Genomic DNA, 20,209 nt, shown 5'->3' on the forward strand with positions numbered 1-20,209 from the left:
CAAGCCCTCACACAGGCACTGGGTGATCAGTGTCAGTGTGAGAGATGGATGAGGCATCCAGTATCCCAGCTGGTGACCATCCATCAGTAGTGTGCCAGGAGGTCCAGAGTGACCTCACATTGGCGCATGAATTGCCTGTCATCTCTGTAGGCTCCTCTCAGGGCGTTCTGGATGACAGCAGCAACTCCTCCGCCAATGACCATGGCATCTGATGAGGTGACTGAGGAAATGCCAGCCTTGGCACTGGCCGCTCCCTCCCAGGCTGGGCCAGCACAGGCTCCACAGGCCAGAGGATGACTGCTAAGGTCATCAAGGCCAACAAGACAGCAAAGTCAGCAGGCTCTCTCCAATGCCGGTACCAGCAAGGGGGGAGCACCTAGATGTAGCACTCGCAAACATAATTTAAAGGCACTATAAGCACAACAGGGACAGGTGACAGTTGATTTTATGTTTATTTTTGTTTACTTTATGTGCACTGGTCTGGTGTTGAATACCAGAAACATTTCTGTTAAGATTATTGAATTGTCAGAATTACATAAATTGTGTTTTTGTAGTCATGACCTCCTGAGTATGCTTCCCCTTTTTATTTCATTGGTGCAGGGTACGCCAGTATGTAATGCTGGACATAGGTAGCTCTGAACTCTATTGCACAGGCACAGAATGTTCTTTGTGTTCAAATGAAAGGATCCTTTCAAACATCCAGGATGGAGGCGGCGTCCCTGGCATGCGTTTGAAGCCGATCTTTGGTAGCCTAGCTGAAGGAACATTAGATCAAGGCATCCTTCATGTCCCTGCAGGTTACCGATGTCCGGCGCCATGCCCTTGGCATTCTCCTCACCAGGATCCTCTTCGGACTCACTAATAGACTCATCATCTGTGGCCTGTGCAGCTGCATCAATATCCTCTTTCTCCAGCGGGTCCCCCCTGGCCAGTGCCAGATTGTGGAGAGCGCAACATGCAATCACTATCAGTGACACCCGCTCTGGGAGGTTTTGTAGTGCTCCCCCTGAACGGTCCAGGCATCAGAAGCGCATCTTGAGGAGGCCTATGGTCCTCTCTACTACTGCCCTTGTGGAGGCATGACTTATATTGTAACGCTTCTCTGCCTCTGTTCTTGGGCGGTGGAGAGGCATCATGAGCCACCTCTTCAACGGATAGCCTTTGTCACCCAGCAGCCATCCATCCAGCCGGGCTGGAGCACTGAAGAGCCTCGGCACTTGGGAGTGTCTCAGGATGTATGCATCATGGGAGCTGCCAAGGCACCTTGCACAGACTTGCAGAATCTGCATCCTACAGTCACGCACTATCTGCACATTCATGGAGTGGAATCCCTTCCTGTTGACGAAGGCACCCGGCTGACCCGCTGGCGCCTTGATGGCCACATGTGTGCAGTCGATTGCACCCTGGATGCGGGGGAACTCAGCAATCGCTGCTAAGTCTCTGGCTCGCTCAGCCTGGCTGGCCTCCTCTGTACTGTAAAGAATAAAGGTTAGTACCCACCCGAACAGAGCTTCTGTCACCAGCTTGGTGCAGCTTGGACAGCAGATCGCGAGACTGCACACAGATCCCCCACTGAGCCCTGGAAGGAGCCAGAGGCATAGAAGTTGAGGGCCGCTGTGACCTTCAGAGCCGCTGGTATGGAGTGTCCACCCACACAGTTGGAGCTGATCTCAGGCCTAATTATCTGTCAAATAGAGGTCATGCTCTCCCTTGAGAGGCAGAGCCTCCTTCAGGACTGCACCTCAGACATATTGAGGTAGCTGCATCACCGCTCCAGCACCCGCAAGTGCCTGCTGAGTGAAATATCACGCGAGTGCATGATGACGCTCACCCAACGTCATCATGCTCTATTTTTACTCCCAATCAGGTTGGGCACGTGCCCACCCACAGGATGAAAAATTCTGCCCTTGGATTCACTACACTTCTTTAATTGTCCTTCAGAAAATTCAGCACTTATTATCAAAAAAGATCATTTCTACTTTGATCATGTAACTAAAAAGGGTTAAAAACAAAAAAACTGCGGATGCTGGAAATCCAAAACAAAAACAGAATTACCTGGAAAAACTCAGCAGGTCTGGCAGCATTGGCAGAGAAGAAAAGAGTTGACGAAGGGTCATGAGGACTCGAAACGTCAACTCTTTTCTTCTCCGCCGATGCTGCCAGACCTGCTGAGTTTTTCCAGGTAATTCTGTTTTTGTTTAACTAAAAAGGGTGACCTGCTAAGACTTATATCTGTGCTCCCCAGCTATACTCTGAATTTGATGCTTTTGCTTTCTGATCTTTGTGGCTATACTATTGCCCAACTCTGCAGTGATATTTGTACTGCTGGCACTCAGCATCAGTTGTAGTTATACTGCATTTGATGCACAGACAAAATTCCAGTGATCAAGGGACTACTAGTGAGCCCTTTTCAAAGTTCACTAGCAGCTAGGGTCCAATGAACAGCACTATGTGCACAAATTTTAGCACACATCGGTAATATTCTGTCACCACTACTCAATAATGGTGTGAACAGAGAGAAGCCATGGATATGTACTCAAGCTGCAACTAATGGCACAACTGTACAGGATTTGATGCAATGCATCAGTCTCCAGTCCACACAGTTAAAAATCTAAATTTACATCAGTGAACATAAGTTGTACTTTCACTTGTCAGCATTGACAGCATTCACGCCCATCCTGATTAATACTAACCCTCAAAAAATGTAATCAAGTAGATGAAAATTTCTGTTTTATTGTTTCTAAAAATGAAGTGTGTTTTAATGTGAAATTAGCCGACAGAAGGATTAATGCAACTCAAGTAAATAATCCATTAAGACTCAATCCAAATATCATCAGTTCCATTGCTGGATGCTGTTTAACACTAAGGTTAATCATGTTTTTTTGATGGTTTATGGGCTCAGCTTCACAGTGCAACGGTACTCCAAACAGGCTGCATAATGAAGTGGAATCGATCAAAATTTCCCCAATTACAACCAAGCTATGCAAGGAAAAAATATTTTCCTGCTGAGAAGGGAAAATTGGAGGTCAAACCAACCCTGGTCAATCCCACTCAACTCCATTGTTTGAGCACAGACTAACAATGATAGAGGTCGTGACCAAACAGAGGCTTGGGGCAGAATTTTTCGTCCCGTGGGCGGACGTGCGCCCAACCCGAACGGGAGTGAAATAGTGGGCGATGACGTTGGGCGAGCTCCCTGACGTCATCACGCACTCTCCCGATCTTTCGGTCACCGGGTGCGCATGAGAGGCGGCAGCGTGCCTGCCGACAATTAAGAGGCCCTTAAATAAGTAACTAATTTGTATTTTTCGCTGCCCGCTCAACTGCTCGGTTGGCAGGCAGGCAAATAGGCCAGGCGGCCTTTGCATTTTTTTTACAAAACCTCATCCATGGCGGGCAACTGAAAAAAAATAACATTTTGTTTACAGAATTTTTAACATGTCCCTCTTCATGTGACTGAGTCACATGTGGGGGCATGTTTCTATCATTTGTAAAATGTTTACTTTTCATTTTAAAACTCTTCAGCTTCCTAAGGCAGTTCTGTGCCCTCAGGGAGCTATCAGTGCACGCTCCCCCACGGCATGCACAGACTTCAGCGCTCACTCCCCCGCCGGCAGCGCTGAAGCTCTCAGTGTGCATTTCCCACTGGCCGGCTGTTAATTAGGCAGCCAGCATGGAATCGTGGCGAGAGCCCGATCGCCGGCAGTGGCCCTTCTCGCAGCGGTTCCTGGGCCTGCCCACCACACCCACCCGACGAGGGGAGAATCCTGCCATTGTTATGGAAAGAGGATGACGAAGGAAAGGAAAATAATGAACCTTGATGTGTTGAAAAGTTATGCGGGGAAGGTTTGTACATAAATAGTTTTGCATTTCAAATACTGGCCTGGATTTTGTGGTAATAATGACAACAAAACTGTCAGCATTCATCATGATTACTCCTCTGAAGCTTATAGAAACTTCTCAAGTCAGCATATGCGCAGGTAAATGCAGAAACCCCAATGTTTTTTCTGCTGCCATTGATTCTACACTTACCCATAGGTTGTGCTGTTGAAGTCTCTGCAGATGCAATTGGCAGCCACTGAACTGACAGGAACTTCTTCTTTTAAACTGTAATATCACAGTTTAAAATCCCTGAAAACGTTCTTGTTAGTGAGACGTAACTATTTTTTAAGTGCCATACTAAGTCATAGCTACTGCTGAAAACCTCTCTAGTCCTGGAAAGAAGATTTTATATTTGTCAAATTGTTCCATTATGATAAAAATTTCACAGCTTTTAAAAATATTTTTATCATATTAAAAGTTTGTTTGTGATATTACAGCTTCTAATATGTATGTCCCAATCTTTATTTCAATCTTTCTAAAATTTATAAAAAAGCGAAGGATAATCAGTGCATTTTACCTCCTGCTCTGCAATATGATGCCTGGAGATCCCTTCATTTGGCTCCCAATTCAAAATAACATTGGAAAAGATGAAATCCGCCCCACAGAGATTGCTAGATCATTGTGAGCCCCTGACTGCAAAATACAGGCCATAAACTTTGCTTCTTATGGCACAGCTAACATTAATAATGTCATTTCTTTACTTACATTCTGCTATTGCTGTTCAGGTCCTTGTCAGTTTGTGACCTAGAACCCACTAACAACAATTATCTAACATGCAAAATGAAACATCTTCACCCAGTCACTTGAGTTCTTACCGAAGATTTAAAATTAAGTTTAAAATTAAATACTTGAAGGGAAGAAAATTGTAGGTGTATGGAGAAAGAGCAGGGAAACATAATAATTACATAGCTGACACAGGCATGATGGGCTGAATAGCCGCATTCGGTGCTGTAAGATAGTATGATTTTGAATGAACAGTGCATATTCTTCCATCCTGTAATAATGACCCATCTTTTTCTGAAGGTGGGTATATTACTATCATGCAGCTTTTCAAAGAAAAGCTCTCAAGAATTATCTGGTAATATCCTTTTGCATTTGTTAAGTTTTTGAAAAGGCTTGTTTAAGCATCGAGTGCAGTTATCATTAGGTGAAACTGGCTGGGAAGAATAATTGCGCTTTGCAGTACAAATGAACCAAATTAAAACATACAATTAAAATTATATGATTACTAAAGCACCCTGGTAAACTACTTCATGCACTGATGATAAATGAACTGCTTCATGTGGTTGGGCTCAATAATGTTTCAAAGCCCATTCTTTAGATGCGATATGTAATCACATTTTAAACAACAATATTAAACAGAGACAAAGGATACTCATAATAGGACATTTACATTTATCATATTTCTAGAAGGAGAGAAATTCATCTCAGGTGGGAATCCTGTGCAAAATGGATGGCCTAATCTAAATGCATGCCCAAAGATGACAGTCTGGAACTCAATTGCAGTTAGGCCGCAGACTTCCTCTGCAGTGGGGGGGGCTGCAGGTGGATGTCAATAAGCTCAGTTGGGTAGCTGGCTAGCGTGTGGTTCAGAGTAACACCAACAGCACTGGTTTGATTTCCGTTCCAGCTGAGGTAGCTTTGGGATCTCGGCCTCCTCATCCTGCCCGAGAGCAGAAGGCAACGGTAAACCATCACTGGAAAAAAAACTGTCAAGAAAACAGCTCAGGATGCAACATCAGCAGACAACAGCCAAGGGCCTGCCTGCGGGCAGATCACACATGAATGAATGAACTTCAACTGCTTCAAACTGTGGTCGTGATCAGGCAGCCAATGCAGCACACTGGTCAGAATCTGACCAATTCTAGCCAACTCTAACACAAAGATGGCCTGCAGTAATTTTATGAAGTTGGGAGGAGCACAACTGATCCTCTTGACTCCACAGAAATAAAACTATTAAAACATTTCCTGACCCTTTTTGAATGACTTCCAATAGTCCATTTAGAGATCGCTGGTTAGACTAGGCAAGATTGATTCAAGTAAAACTTGGTGCAAGATGTACAGTGCAAGTTTTGCCCATCTTGTGCCAAATTTCAATCACGTGCCTACAGGACTAGTGTGTAAGAAGACAGGTTTGTGCACTTAAGCCACCTAATGCCTGTTATAGGTGGGCATCCTATGCTCCCAGGAGTCACAAGCTTCCAATTTGGCAGCCAATTCACTATTTTTTGGGTTTGGGAAATGGCAATCTGAAATCCATTCCCCAATGCTGATTTAACCCCCACAAAATGGGCGCAATGATATTGAATTTTTCTCCCTAGGTATTTTCTTCCCCCTTAATTAGTAGTGAATACAATGACTTCAACAAAATACTTCTGTGAAATATTTAAGATATTGAAGACTTTGGAGAGTAATAGTCTGAGAACAGAAAAGTTTCAAGAACTAAATGTTTGGAGAATACCCTTAAGAGGAAATCAGACAGTTCTACTGTGTCACAGTAGTTGAATGCAGCTTACAAAGAGTAAAGAGAGATACTAGTTCTTTTAACATGGGGATGAAGTATGGAGTGCTGTCATAGCAATGCCTGAGTAAGCACCTCCAGTATTTTGTTAATGTGGTAACATGTGAATTTTCTAATCCAACACAAAGTATAACAATACATCTGACTGCTGCATTGATAATCTTTTTATCATATGTGTGAAACCTAGCTTCAATAGTCGATTCAGCCTACATTACTCTCTGGTCCATTCTGTGCATCTTACAATAGGCTGGATGAAGCGAAGTGTGGAACTACCACAGTATCTACATAAAAGAGATTAAAGCCGACAGAATTCCATTTTACAGCTCAATCATATTGTGTTAGCATGCGCTTATCCAAGCACGTACAAAATTGAAAGAGAGAATAAAGAAGGCAGGCAGATAGGAGCCAGAATAGGAAGCATGAGCAATTTCAGTGAATATAAAAGGATGCTAATGGTGGGGGCCCTGTCATAGTAAAGGGCTATTAGGGCACATCCTCCATCTCTTGTACCCACTCATTCCACTCTAACTTGAAACGACTGAAGTCAAGTGCTGTCTAATTTCATTGTGCTCTTTGTCAGATAAGGACTGTTCAAATTTCATAACGCCCTGCTTTCTGTTCAGCTGCTTTATTAGCATGGGTAGCCTAATTCTATTTACTGATAAAGTCGTTTTATTTTTTCTTTAAATATTTGCCTCTGTTGTGGACACAGCTGAGTTAAGCGCTTTGTGATACAGAATTAATCAAAGCAATTTCTTTAGTGCTCTTTCTTCACATAAGAAGAGCTGATTTTATCATAAGCCAAATCCTTAATTCACGATCACTGTTAAATAATATTTCATCAGAGGCTATGTGGCTCACACGTTTGTCTCTTGCCTTGGAAACATTCAGAAATTAAACTATGCCTTTTTTCTGTTGAATCTTCAACAGTGTTTTCGTTTTATCCAGCATGTGACAAAAGGCACCTCTTAACTTGAAAAATCCTAAGCTAAGTTCGCTAAGTTGAAAACTAACATTACCAGAGAATGGAAGAGTTTTCAGTCAAGCACTTCCAAGGCAAGGCACAGCAAGGGTTAATTCAGGATCAAATTCCCAATTCACTGCTCCATTTTAATGCCACAATAAGAGCATAATAGTACAAAAACAAGCAACTTGACTTCAAACCGGTCCACAAAAATGACAATTTTATTTGTTAGCTATGCCAATGAGCAGAGAGTTCTGTAGCAGACACTGCTGCAAAGTCTAACATCCTGCTTTTTGTTTTAATGTTTCCAGATTTTGATGGTACTTCCAAATTGGGATGACATTAGGCCAATGTGTCCACTGATCAATACAGAAAACGCAGGCATACCTATATTATCTTTAGATAATTTCTTACCTGCTAGAGACCTTCATACTCATTTACCAATGGTGACAAAAAGTAATCAACCAATCAAAAGCCAAGAGGAGATCAAATGCGGCATCACTACATGCCGCTACAGGATCGTCAGATTACTTCGAGTAAAGGCTTTGTTCTTTTAAATAACCTTTTGAAATGTTTTACGCTTTTGTGCCCAGCCACCACATCATAACAGTGTTCTAAATCAAGTTGCTCTGTGATGCCAAGTACAAATTGTCGATTACTGTGGAATTATAGATGGTCTGTTTGGTTCTAGAAAATCATATCCAAGAGAACTAAATTGTATAATCTTTCCTTTGTTTCACTATGGTAGGGATACATGATGAGGATACTCATTTCCCATGACAATTGGAGTACCTTGCATTAAAAGTACCTTCCCAAATAATTTTCTCCTTTATGGAACAGTGGTGTAATTTTAAAATTCAACTGTAGTTATAAATAAAATAACAAAATTTTACATGAAGAGGGCATTTTTAGCAATGATGCTGCGTTAACAGATAAATCTTAAATCAGAATACTAAGATATTTTAGTCCAGCAACAACTTGTATGTATATAATGTCTTTAACGTAGTAAAATGCCCTAAGGTGATTCCCAAGAACATTATCAAACAAAATTTGACATTGAGGCATATAAGAGATGTAAGGCAGATAACAAAAGCTTGGTCAAAGAAGTACGTTTTGAAGGCTGTCTTAAAGAAGGCAGGAAACGTATACAGGCTGAAGAGTTTAGCGAGGGAGCTCCACAGTTTAGAACCTTGGCAGCTGAAGACACAGCCGCCAGTGGTGGAGTGATGGAAATTGGGGATACTCAAGAGGCCAGATTGGAGGAGTACAGCGATCTCGGATGGCGGGGCTGGCGGAAGTTACAGAGATAGGCAGGACGTGACCATGGAGGGATTTGAAAATGGGGATGGGAATTTCAAAACTAAGGCATTGCTTAACAAGGAGTCAATGTAGATCAGCGGACACAGGGTGAATGGGACTGCGGGCAGCTGAGTTCTGCATGACCTCAAGTTTACAAAGGGTAGAAAATGGGAGGCTGGCCAGGAATGTGTTGGAGTTGGGCGATGTTACAGATATGGAAATAGGTGGTCTTAGTAATGGTGCAAATATGCTGTTGGAAGCTCATGATGGAGTCAAATATGACACCAAAATTGCAAACAGTTTGGTTCAGCCTCCTACAGTTGCCAGGGAGAAGGATGGGAGTTGATGATAAGGGAACGGATTTTGTGGCGGGATCTGCAGACAGTGGTTCTGGTCTTCCCAATGTTTAGTTGGTGGAAATTCCTGCTCATTCAAAACTGAATGTCTGACAATTTAGAGGCAATGGAGAGTCAAGAAGGGGGTGATGAGGTGGAGCTGGGTGTCATCATTTAACACTGTTTTCAGAAGATGTTGCCAAGGAGCAGCATATAGACGAGAATTTTAGTGAGGCAAAGCAAAGGTAATTGCCCGAGGGTGGGAAGAGAAAGCCATTGCAGGTGATTCTCTGGTTGCAACTGGATAGATAAGAATGGGCCCAGGTGAGTGCAGTCCCATTCAGCTGAACAATGAGAGGTGCTGGAGGAGGATGGTGAGGTCAAACATGTTGAATGCTGCTGAAAGGTTGAGAAGGAAGAGAAGGGACAATTTACCTTTGTCGCAATCAAACAGGATGTCATTTATAACTTTGTTATGAACTGTGCTGGTACTGTGGCAGGGAGGGAAACTTGATTGGAAGGATTCAAACGTGGAATTCCAGGAAAGATGGGTACAGGTTTGGGGGGTGACAGCATGTTCAAGGACTTGAAAGGAAAGGGATGTTGGAGATGAGGTGGTATTTTCCAAAGACAGATTGTTCAAAGGTTGGTATTTTGGGGAAAGGAGTGATGCCGGCAGATTTGAAAGAGAGAGGACAGTACTTGAGAAGAAAGAGCTGTTAACAATTTTAAGTTAACCTGGGAGGCAGGAAGGGAAATTGTGTGGCCAGCAGCTTAGTGGAAATATTGTCGAGAGAACAATGAGCACTAACAAGATGAGATTGGAAGCTAATGGAAACATTGATTTAAACTTTATTTTTCGCTTCCCAAAAGCCCATTCTATGCACTGAGTTCCCATGAAGACAAAAAAACTTAAACACTTCTGCACTAAGGAACTGAGTGGCTATATTTTATAGAAAATAATAACTAATAATCAACTATTCCTCAATTCAAACCTACTTCATGTAGCAAGACTCAAATCAGGATGCAACTCTTAGCATTTACATTATGGGCAGAATTTCACCCATCTCAGGCGGGTTCCTCCCAACTGCCTCCCGCGATCAGCACTGGTAGGCAATCTCACAGTGGTGGGCCAATTAAGGCCCACCCAGCGTGAAACGGGAGCGGCTGTGCTCAGTGCTGCCTGTGCAGGTGGGGGGAGGAAGGCAAGCACGACCATCATGCATGCACGCGAGTACACACTTCAAAATTTCCCTAAGGCACAGAGCTGCCTCAGAGAGATGAAGAGATATGGAAAAAATATTTTTAAAATTAAAAATGTAATGAAACATGACCCCTCATGTGGCTCTGTCACATGAGCAGGAGTATGGGTTATTAATGAAAAATTAAAGCTTTTATTTTACTTTTATTTCCTTTTGGAAACCTCATCCCACCCATGGATGAGGCTTCCAAAAAATTGCAAAGGCCACTTGGTCTTTTCATCTGCCTGCCAACTATAAGGCTGGACGGGCAGCGAAAAATTTAACTTAATTAATTTTTTAATGGCCTTAATAGGCCTTTTAATTGTCGGCGGGTACGCTGCCAACTCCGGCACGCATCCACCAACCGAAACATTGCGCGAGTCCATGATGACATCGGGACGCTTATCCAACATCATCCCACATCATTTTACGCTCGGTCGGGTTGGGCATGAGCTTGCCCGCCGAGCAAAAAAATTTACTCCATATTATGCTTAAAACACAATGGAACAAGGAATATGATCTAGGTAAAACGTTATCTCACCAATAATGGGCAAGTTGCATGAGACAATAAATAGTCAATTGTATATGTTAGTTTTCAAAATGCACTAACTCGATTACTACAAAATAAAAATTTAAAAAAACATGGACACACTGGAGCCTATTCTCAATCTACAGCATTCTTTAGGTAATACTAATAGAGCAACCATGGCATCATTGATAAGTAACTTATGAGGTGCAGATAAAGTTTTATGTACGTTATTTGTACAGAGATGATATTGTTGCTTTTTTCACTTGTTGGTATTTTGTAATAATATCTCAGGAGCTTTGCCTAACTGCTGGTTCAGGCAAAGGTGCTCTGAGTGCCTATGGAAGACTAAGATTGGACTATTGGTGCTAGCTGTGCAGAGCTTCATGCATTCTGATGGCAAACATTTTGGGGAGTGAGGCTTTAGTGCTGTTTTGGCTCATGTGTCCATCATAGAGCTATCCAGTGTACGTGGCTATATGAAGAAATCTTTGTTTTGCTGTTTCCCCCTAACCATTCTTACTCTGTGCTTTGTTCTCTATTTTTCCCCTCTCTATCTTGATCTTTGTGCCACTCAACTCAATGCTTCTGTTTATTATTTAGTTACTTCAGCAATCTCTGCCAACTGTGTCTTTTTCCTACAGAAGTGGCTGGGATCAAATTTGAAGATGGTCAGATGAGGAGAGTTAGGGGCAATTTGAGGTTTTTTGTCAATATTACAGTACTTTTGTTTATGTTCATATTATGGTAAGATTGATTTTTAGAAATGACAGACAATGTACATGAGCAATGTTTTTGCTGCAACACGTTTGCATTAGAAGTCTTTTGAAAATTGATGGAGGTTCATAATGTTCACAACAGTCACAAAACAGGATAAATGGATAAACCAACCAGCTGAAGTCAATAAGTCATCAGGACTGGATGAGATGCATCCAAGGATACTAAGGAAGTAAGGTTAAAATTGCGAAAGCCATGGCCATAATCTTCAAGTCCTCCTTAAATACAGGGATGGCACCAGAGAATTGGAGAATTGTAAATGTTACACCCTAGTTCAAGAAAGGGTGTAAGGATGAATCCAGCAGCTACAGCCAATTAGGCTAATCTTGTAGAAATGATAATTCAGGACAAAATTAACAGTCACTTGGATAAATGTGGATTAATTAACTAAAGCCAGCAATGACTTGTTAAGGGCAAATTGTGTTTAACTAATTTGATTCAGTTTCTTGATGAGGGTAATGCAGCTGATGTGGTGCACATGGACTTCAAAAAGGCATTTCATAAAGTGCAATATAACAGGAGTCCATGGAATAAAAAGGACAGTGGTAGCATGAATATGACAGGAAACAGGAAGTAGTGGTGAACAGCTGTTTCTCAGAATGGAGGAATATAGTGGGGCTCCACAGGTGTCAGTGCTTTTCCTGATATATATTAATGACTTAGACTTGGGTGTACAGGATACAATTTCAAAATTTGCAGATGACACAAAACTTGGAAGTATAGTGATACAGGCAGAGGATTAAGTTCAAGAGAGGGATCATAGGCAGGCTGGTGGAGTGGTTAGACAAGTTGCAGGTGAAATTTAATGCAGAGAAGTGGGAAAGTAATCCACTTATGTAGGAAGAATGAAGAGAGGGAAAATAAAGGGTACAATCCTAAAGGGGGTGCAGGAGCAGAGGGATCTGAGGGTATATGTGCACAAAACATTAATGGTGGCAGGGCAGGATGAGAAAGTGGCTATTAAAGCATCTACAATCCTGGGCTTTATATAGGGGCATAGAGTACAGAAGAAAGGAGGTCAAGTTAAATCTGTATAAAACTGGTTCACTGGTTCAGCTTCAACTGCAGTACCATGCCCAGTTTTAGGCACCACACTTTAGGAAGGATGTGAAGATATCAGAGAGAGTGCAGAAAAGAATCAGGAGAATGGTTCTAGGGATGAGGAAGTTAAGTTTTATGGAAAGGTTGGAGCAGTTGGGGCTGTTCTCCTTGCAGAAAAGGAGATGAAAAGTAGATTTGATAGAGGTGTTCAAAATGATGAGTAGTCTCGGCAGAGTATACAGGGAGAAACTGCTCCTGTTTGCCAAAGGATCATGAGCCACAGGGCACCAAATTATGGCGATTGGCAAAAGCAGCAACAGTGACATGAGGAAAACTTCTTTGTGCAGTGAGTGGTTGGAATCTGGAATGTATTGCCTGAGAGTATAGTGGATTCAGATTCAGTTGTGGCTTTCAAAGGCTATTGGACAATTATGTAAAGAAAAAAAAATTGCAGGGCTATGGGGAAAAGGTGGGTGAGTGGGATTAGATGAGTTGCTCTTAAAGAGAGCCTGCATGGACAGAATGGACCAAATGACCTCCTTCGGTGCTGTAATCATTTAATGTTGTTTATGCAGAAATATTGCTGCAAGTCTGCGAAAGGTTAATGAAACTGCAGATCAAATACAAATAACAATGATGTCCAGTATAACTCAGTGAAATTTACATCTGCTACGGTTGCCATTAAGTTTCAGAAGGTTAAGAGGTGGATTTTTACAACTGTAATTTTACACACAAATATTTCAAAATCAGGGAACTCAACTATAAAAAGTTGGGTGGGGCCACGCGCTAATATGTTTTACTTAACAAATCAATGAGTGAGGTGGTGGTGATGATGAACTGAGATTGTGTGGGTAATGGGAGTGAGCTCATTTCCCCTGCGAGTTCCCATTCCCACCAACAAAAGCATAGGCCCAGATTTTCGCTCCCAGGTCAAGTGCGCAGAGATGGGAGAATTCCCAGCTCTGCAAACCCGAACTTTTAAAATGGCTGCCGGACATTGGATTTTTGGTCCAAGAGGTAGGGGGTGAGGGGGTAGGGGTGTGGGAGGGACTCGATTGGGGTGGGTGACTGTGGAAGAACTGAGGAAGATGCCCAGGTCTGGAAGGGGGGCCAAAGTTTTTTTAAAAATTGCTACATGACACATTCCTCCAGCCCAAATCCCTCATGCCCCCACACACACACACTCCCCATTCCCCATCCATGCCAATACATGCCACCTCATTGTCCCCACACACCCCCATAACCATACCCTCCATGCCAAACTATTACCTTCCACCGAACCCTCCATGGCCCTTTGTAGGCCCTATGCCAACCCATGCCCCCACCCACCACCCTTTGTCCTTACACCTCCCATGTCAACTCACCTAGTACCCACCATGGGCAGACCTCAAGACCCATGCAGAGATGAGATAAAATACATTTCTACAAAATAATGTTCTAAGTGCCTATTGCAGACTTCACTATATTGAAAAAAAACATAGGTATAAAAAAAACATTTACTAAATTTACATTCTTTCATCTAAATAACGTCTTATAAGAGCAAACATTTCATTCAAGTGAACAATCGCTCATAACAAAAAGCATTGCAATTGATAGTCCCACATCAAAGAGTCTATAACACCTGTAGTTGCCAATCAGACTGAAATAGAAAGCACCGGACTGTGATAATGGACAGTTGTGAAATCAGTCATGTAGCACTAATCCAGTAATGGCAGCCCTCAGGCTTATGTCAACAGGCAGAATGAAATAGCGGTAATCATTTGTTTCTAACACTCCAGACACTTTTTTCAAAGATTTAAAGGGCAGGGCTTTTAAATTTCTGGACAACTTGACAGTTCTTTTTGATAGGTGCTTCAGACAGTTTTGACAGTTGATTTTGACAGGTCTGTTGACAGTTCCAATGAATTTAACAGTAATGAGTTTATGCACTTTTTTAACGCACATTTATTTCTACTTTTAACAATTCCAACAGGCACCTGACCTTCACCAAAGGTGTCCCAGCACCAGATCCAAAGGGGTACCTTACCTCTCCAAAGAGATACTCTGGTTATTCTAACAAATCCACAAAGTTCAAACTTGTTCTTACTAGATCTAATCTGAACACTTTGTGTTTCACATGTCTGGCCTCCCAAAATCCCACTTGAGTGGAAGCAGCTAATGATTTAAATGGCTAGCTGCCACCATAAACAGTGCATGTGTGAAGGACGCCCCACAGCCAATCCCACCCTGTGAAAATGGAAACTGCCATTTCCAGCAGGGGTTGGGGGGGGCGGACACTTAGGATTTTTGGGCATTCCTTCTACTTTTGCAATGACGGCGAGTTTCTCCATTGTGGCAAAAAATCTGGCCCATAGTTTTCCTCAGCTCAATCAGAACCACAAATGCATTCCAAATGCATTCTACGGACGATCACCACCAAAATAAATCTTGGTAAAAATCAGAAGTGTGTTAACTAGACATGCTCATCAGTTGAGTAATGTGATAACAGTAAAAGCTGGTGGATTTTCATTAGAAAAACTAAGCGGCTAACAAAGGCTGGGATTTTCTGCCCCGTTGTGAGATCCCAGCGGCTGGTGGAGCCAGAAAATCCCAGCCAAAGTCTTTTTTGTGGTATCTCAACTGTGGAAAATTCAGTACCAAGCACAAAGGCGCAATTTGTTTTACAACATGCTTAACAGCTGATTTTTTTTTGGTTTTCTTTTTGTACCTGGAATATGCTTTGCCCATCCAATGATGACCACCAGTTCTCGATCAGCCAAATCGCACAGTGTAGTGAGGGCTTTGATGTCACTCTCCGGAATGGTGGGATCAGGCATGGCATAAATCTTCTCTGGCTCAGCCACAAGCAAGTGTGAGACAATCTTGTTGACTAGAATAGAAGACCCAGGCAAAAGAAAGGAGAAACGTTTGCGTCAGTTTAGACAGCCTCATCACTCAGGGAATTGAGTAGCTGCAAGCGGTATCTCTTGGTGAATCTTATTTAATGTTGCCTTAATTAGAATCAATACAACCCAATTTTCATCAGAATGGCTTTGTTATGCACAAATAATCAATCAGGATCCAGAAAATCTCTTAGACTACATCCAAGGTACAAGACATACTGCACTTCCTGACACAAGTTGAAAATTGGCCATGTATTTTATAAATTTTTTTTTAGAAAAAGCTGCTAATTAAATAAACTGTAGAAAATTAACACAACAGCTCTTCGGTAAGAAGTAATGATTGTTAAGTGGTGAGACAATGCAAAATTAGAAACAGAGAACAATGCAATCATATTAATGTTCAGATGTATTGAGCAATAGAAAGGGTTGTATTAAAAATTAGATAACCAGAATTTGCTAAAACCAAATATATCCTTTTAAGCTACCCATTTTTAAAATAAGTTTTAAACACATAACCTAGCAATTTTAACAAGGAGGGGGAGAGGTGATTATATGCATGTCTGATATCAAGTTAAATATGACCACGGATATCTCCGGTAGGCAGGTCCGGAAAGCTCTTTTTATTTTATAACTAGTTGAGGTGTTTAGTCAAGTGGTGTGACAGACAGACATTACAATTAATTGCTCATCTGGATTAGTGAAAGATAGGAAAATGATCCCAGATTTTTTAAATACTACAATGACACAGCAAATCATAATGTGTTCTGCACAATAGCTGCGATATTTATTTGTCAGAAAATATTTTAGAAATCATACGTTTCGAAAAAAAACTGCTACTTCTGGTTCTTCTGAATATTTTCTACATATAAAATCTAGAGGAACCTTAAGATGTCTCATCTAACGAAGTAAAAAGTGAATGCACTATGCATTCATTCATTCATTCATTCATTCATGTGTGCTCTCCCCAAAGGCGGGTCCTTGGCTTATTGTCTGTTGATGCTTTATCCTGAGCCATTTTTCTTGTCAGTGGTGGTTTGCCATTGCCTTCCACTCTCAAGGCAGAGTGGGAAGGCAAGTTTCAAGTCTACCTCAGCCAGAACAGGAATCAAACCTGTGCTGTTGGCATTATTCGGAATCACATGCTAACCATCTTGCCAACTGAGCTAAGCAACCCCTTGAATGCACTATACTTTACTTTTATTAACTTAGTATTGTTTTCCTTAGAGCCCTCTAAATTACATTCTTGTATATTTCTACCAGGAAATCTGACAGATAGGGTACACATCCTTAACAATTATACATATCTACTTCTTTGAATTTTTAAGATGAATGAAATAAACTCTATTTTAAGTCAATGGGAAAAACTAAAGACTTTGTAAGGATTTATCATTCCAACCACTTAAGGACTTGGGAAAAAAATGCTAAATGCAATCTGTTATTTGGATATCTATATTAAAAATTTGATTCCGATAGACAAGACTCCTTTGCAAAATATTAATATAATGTAATTTACAGAAATGTAAATGTGAGTGCAATGTTTCATCAATGTGGTATATTACACATAGTGCCCACTCTTGTAAAAGTGTGAGCTCTAGTCTGATTAACATTTGAAATTCCATGAATTGCTTTCAGCTATACTTAATTATTTATTATTTAATAGAAGAAATATGCTGGAAAATACAAACAGCCACTGCCTTGTCCATGACTATGCACGATTATGCTCAAAAGACACACAGAGCACACATTAAAATTATAGTATTTTTCTCGTGGCCTAAAGAATTATTAATATGGACCTATACAATGTGTGATTTTGAAGTATTTGCCAATAAAAAGAAATGTAGTCGACTCAAAAGAAATTACCTTGTTATTGAATGAGTTTTGCAATGCAACATTGGTGATATTTTGTACCATGCTCATTCTGTACAGTCTTCCTTAACAGTTAAATAAAAGAGAAAGCACCTAAAATTTAACATGTACTCTTTTGATGGCAAAGTCTCATCATAAAAGCTTAAAGATTTAAAAAGACAATATCCAGCTTATGCAGGATTTGTAATCTTCATTCTAGTGTTTTGAGTTTAACACTATGGTTAGCTTAGAGGCTCAGAGAAAACATACCACAGATGTGTTTAATACTGTCAATGGTCCACATTGTTTAATAATCCTCATTTTAAATCACAGTCATGGGACACAAATATAAACAAAATTACGATTTTAAAGGGATTTAGAACTTTTGGGAAAGCACAAAATAAAACAAAATCTCTTGCAGCAGCACTGCTGTGAGAAGCACTGTCTCTTTAATTGAACTGCATAGAAAAAATATAGGGACAATTCAAAATATTTCCACATGGCTGTACATAATTTTTCACAAAGTACACCATGCTAGCCTTGATGAAAAATAAACTCTGGCGATTTATAAAATGGAGACTGGATTAGCTCTGCCTATTATCACTCCCATCTGTTTGCAAACTCTTTAACTGGTTGTGTGTGCAGGGTGAGTATACTGAAATAGATAAGACATGCCATTGTTTCATTGGATTGTAAATTAATGTGCTGAAGCTTTATATGTTAATGACATCCTGTACAATATAATATAAATTAATTTGTTGTCCTCACATGGCTTTTTGGCTGGTTGAACCAGCTGAGGGTTCAAGTAAGGGCTGTTCTCTGCATCTATCCTGCGCTTATATTTCTGCCGTCCTCCACGTACTCTATCTAAGCGCACGCCTGGAAAAGAAGAAAAATAGCATTTAAAAATACAATGAAAATAGAAATGTTCATTTCCAAATGGTTCACCATGATGGATGACTTGAATTAATACCAAATTATTTTTTTAAAGGAACTGCTGGCTTGGCATACAGTTTAACATTTAAAAAATGATTTTATAGAACTATAACTTGACAATAATCAATAACTGCTAGTGCATGTATCTCTATAATACATGTTGAAACAGATTTTAAATCATAATAGCAGTAAAAAGTATCATATTCAATGCATTGCTATCATATTTGAAACAATCCAAAAAACATTTTAACAACAAAATAATGTACATGGTATTACATTTCCATATGCCTCCCCCTCTACCAGAAAATACTTCAATTAGTAACCAAAGTCCCAGGTAGCTTGTCTGTTTTATGAAGAGATGTACACTAATGCAGATTAATGTGATAGCAAGAAGACTTTTGCAAGGATATTCTCATCAAAAATATGGGAAGCACATTGATGAAAAAGGAATTTCTATTGGGAATATTGGGAAGCCAAATCATAACGTTCACATATTTCAAATAAAAATATTATAGATGAAATGGAAGTCATTAATGTATTTCTGCCAACATCAAGAGATTGATAACATTTTTCATTTTAAATTACATTTAAGCAGATGCTAAGTGTAAACGACTATATCTTGCCAATTTTCAATTACTTTCCTAATAATGTATGAACTTTTCTATCACTAGACAGTGTGATGAGCATGAATATTTAGGGGAGGTAAACATAACTATAACTTTAAGCTAATGTCTTTGTGGCACTTCTATAACTATTATAAAGAAACATAAAATTGTAGTTTATACTAAAGCCAAGTGGGATCACTGCCTTAAAGACAACCTATCCTTTTAATTTATTGACATCAAAAGAAGCCTAATTTAATTATATCAAATTTCTCATGGGAATATGCGTCACCACGGAAACCAGCTAACAGGAAGTGTCAATGATTTTTTTTTTGTTGCTTTGAATGTAACAGCAACTTTGAAAAATGTTGCATGGTTCAAAACTGTCTAAATTTTGCCAATCACTCACATCACCAGCATGAAATGGGCTGCCTCCAAGAGCCCACAACAGGTCAGAGGTTTTAATTGAACAACATCTCTTTCTGTCGTTCCAACAAAAGGCAAGCAGGAAAAATGACTCTGGCAAGATAGCTCAGAGTCTAGCAATGTCCAATTTCTCATTAGGTCTAAGCAGCTATCTAGCTGCTAATGCTGACAAGCCTTGAACCTTTTATTTTTGCTCAGAAATTACTTTGGCAGGAACAGGAATACAGCTTCATCACAGACGCCTGACTGCTGTTGCATTAACCTGAATGAGACCTCATAGACTGGCGATTCGGTGTGGTGGAAATGTGCCCGAATACAACATGTACAAGTCTTTTGTTATCCTGGCAGACGCTCGGAGCAAGAGGAAGGCACCACAAAGCTGTGCACATTAATAACCTGATTATTTGTGTCTCTGCACACTTGTATCAATTGTGAGAGGCACAGGAGAAAGCAAACCATTTACTAAGCTGAAAACAAAAGGCAATTACTAAGCAAGTAGGTTAATGCATATGTTACCGCATGTGCCAAGGATGTCACACTCAAGGAAAGTAATATGCTGAAGTGAGAAAACACCAAAATGGTTCATCCTGATTTATTTGGATCTCATTTCCTCAGTGGTCCGCAACAGAGATCCACAGTACTAATCAGTTGTGCCTGCAAACAGGAGAAGTAGATTTACGCCTAAGAATTTGAAGGTAAAGAGGGCATATAGAAAAATTGAAGCCAATTGCGACTTCCCATGGCATGGATCTTTTCCTGTGCAACACCCACTCTTCTACTTATATCATTAGCTCCACTGATGTTTTCCTTTCATCTGCTGGGACCCAACTATGGTCTTACTATGTCTACTTTCAGTGTTATTCTGAAACTGAGGTATGCTTATGCAGATGCAAATTACATTGTTCAGCATCTTGGCCCAAAAATACTGAAAT

General features: G+C 40.7%; 1 protein-coding gene across 5 annotated transcripts in view; it reads right to left on the minus strand.

Annotated features, from left to right (window-relative positions):
• The window catches only part of esrrga (estrogen-related receptor gamma a), a 264,887-nt gene that overhangs the window by 33,263 nt on the left and 211,415 nt on the right, over window positions 1–20,209 (minus strand). For all 5 annotated transcript variants that reach the window (XM_041213293.1, XM_041213275.1, XM_041213282.1 and 2 more), the window contains 2 exons: window positions 18,082–18,192; window positions 15,294–15,455 (listed from right to left, as the gene is read on the minus strand). In XM_041213293.1, the coding sequence (XP_041069227.1) occupies window positions 15,294–15,455; window positions 18,082–18,192 (273 nt within the window). The remainder of the gene's footprint in view (window positions 1–15,293; window positions 15,456–18,081; window positions 18,193–20,209) is intronic.

The sequence above is a fragment of the Carcharodon carcharias genome, chromosome 2, assembly GCF_017639515.1.
Source record: "Carcharodon carcharias isolate sCarCar2 chromosome 2, sCarCar2.pri, whole genome shotgun sequence".
NCBI lineage: Eukaryota > Metazoa > Chordata > Chondrichthyes > Lamniformes > Lamnidae > Carcharodon > Carcharodon carcharias.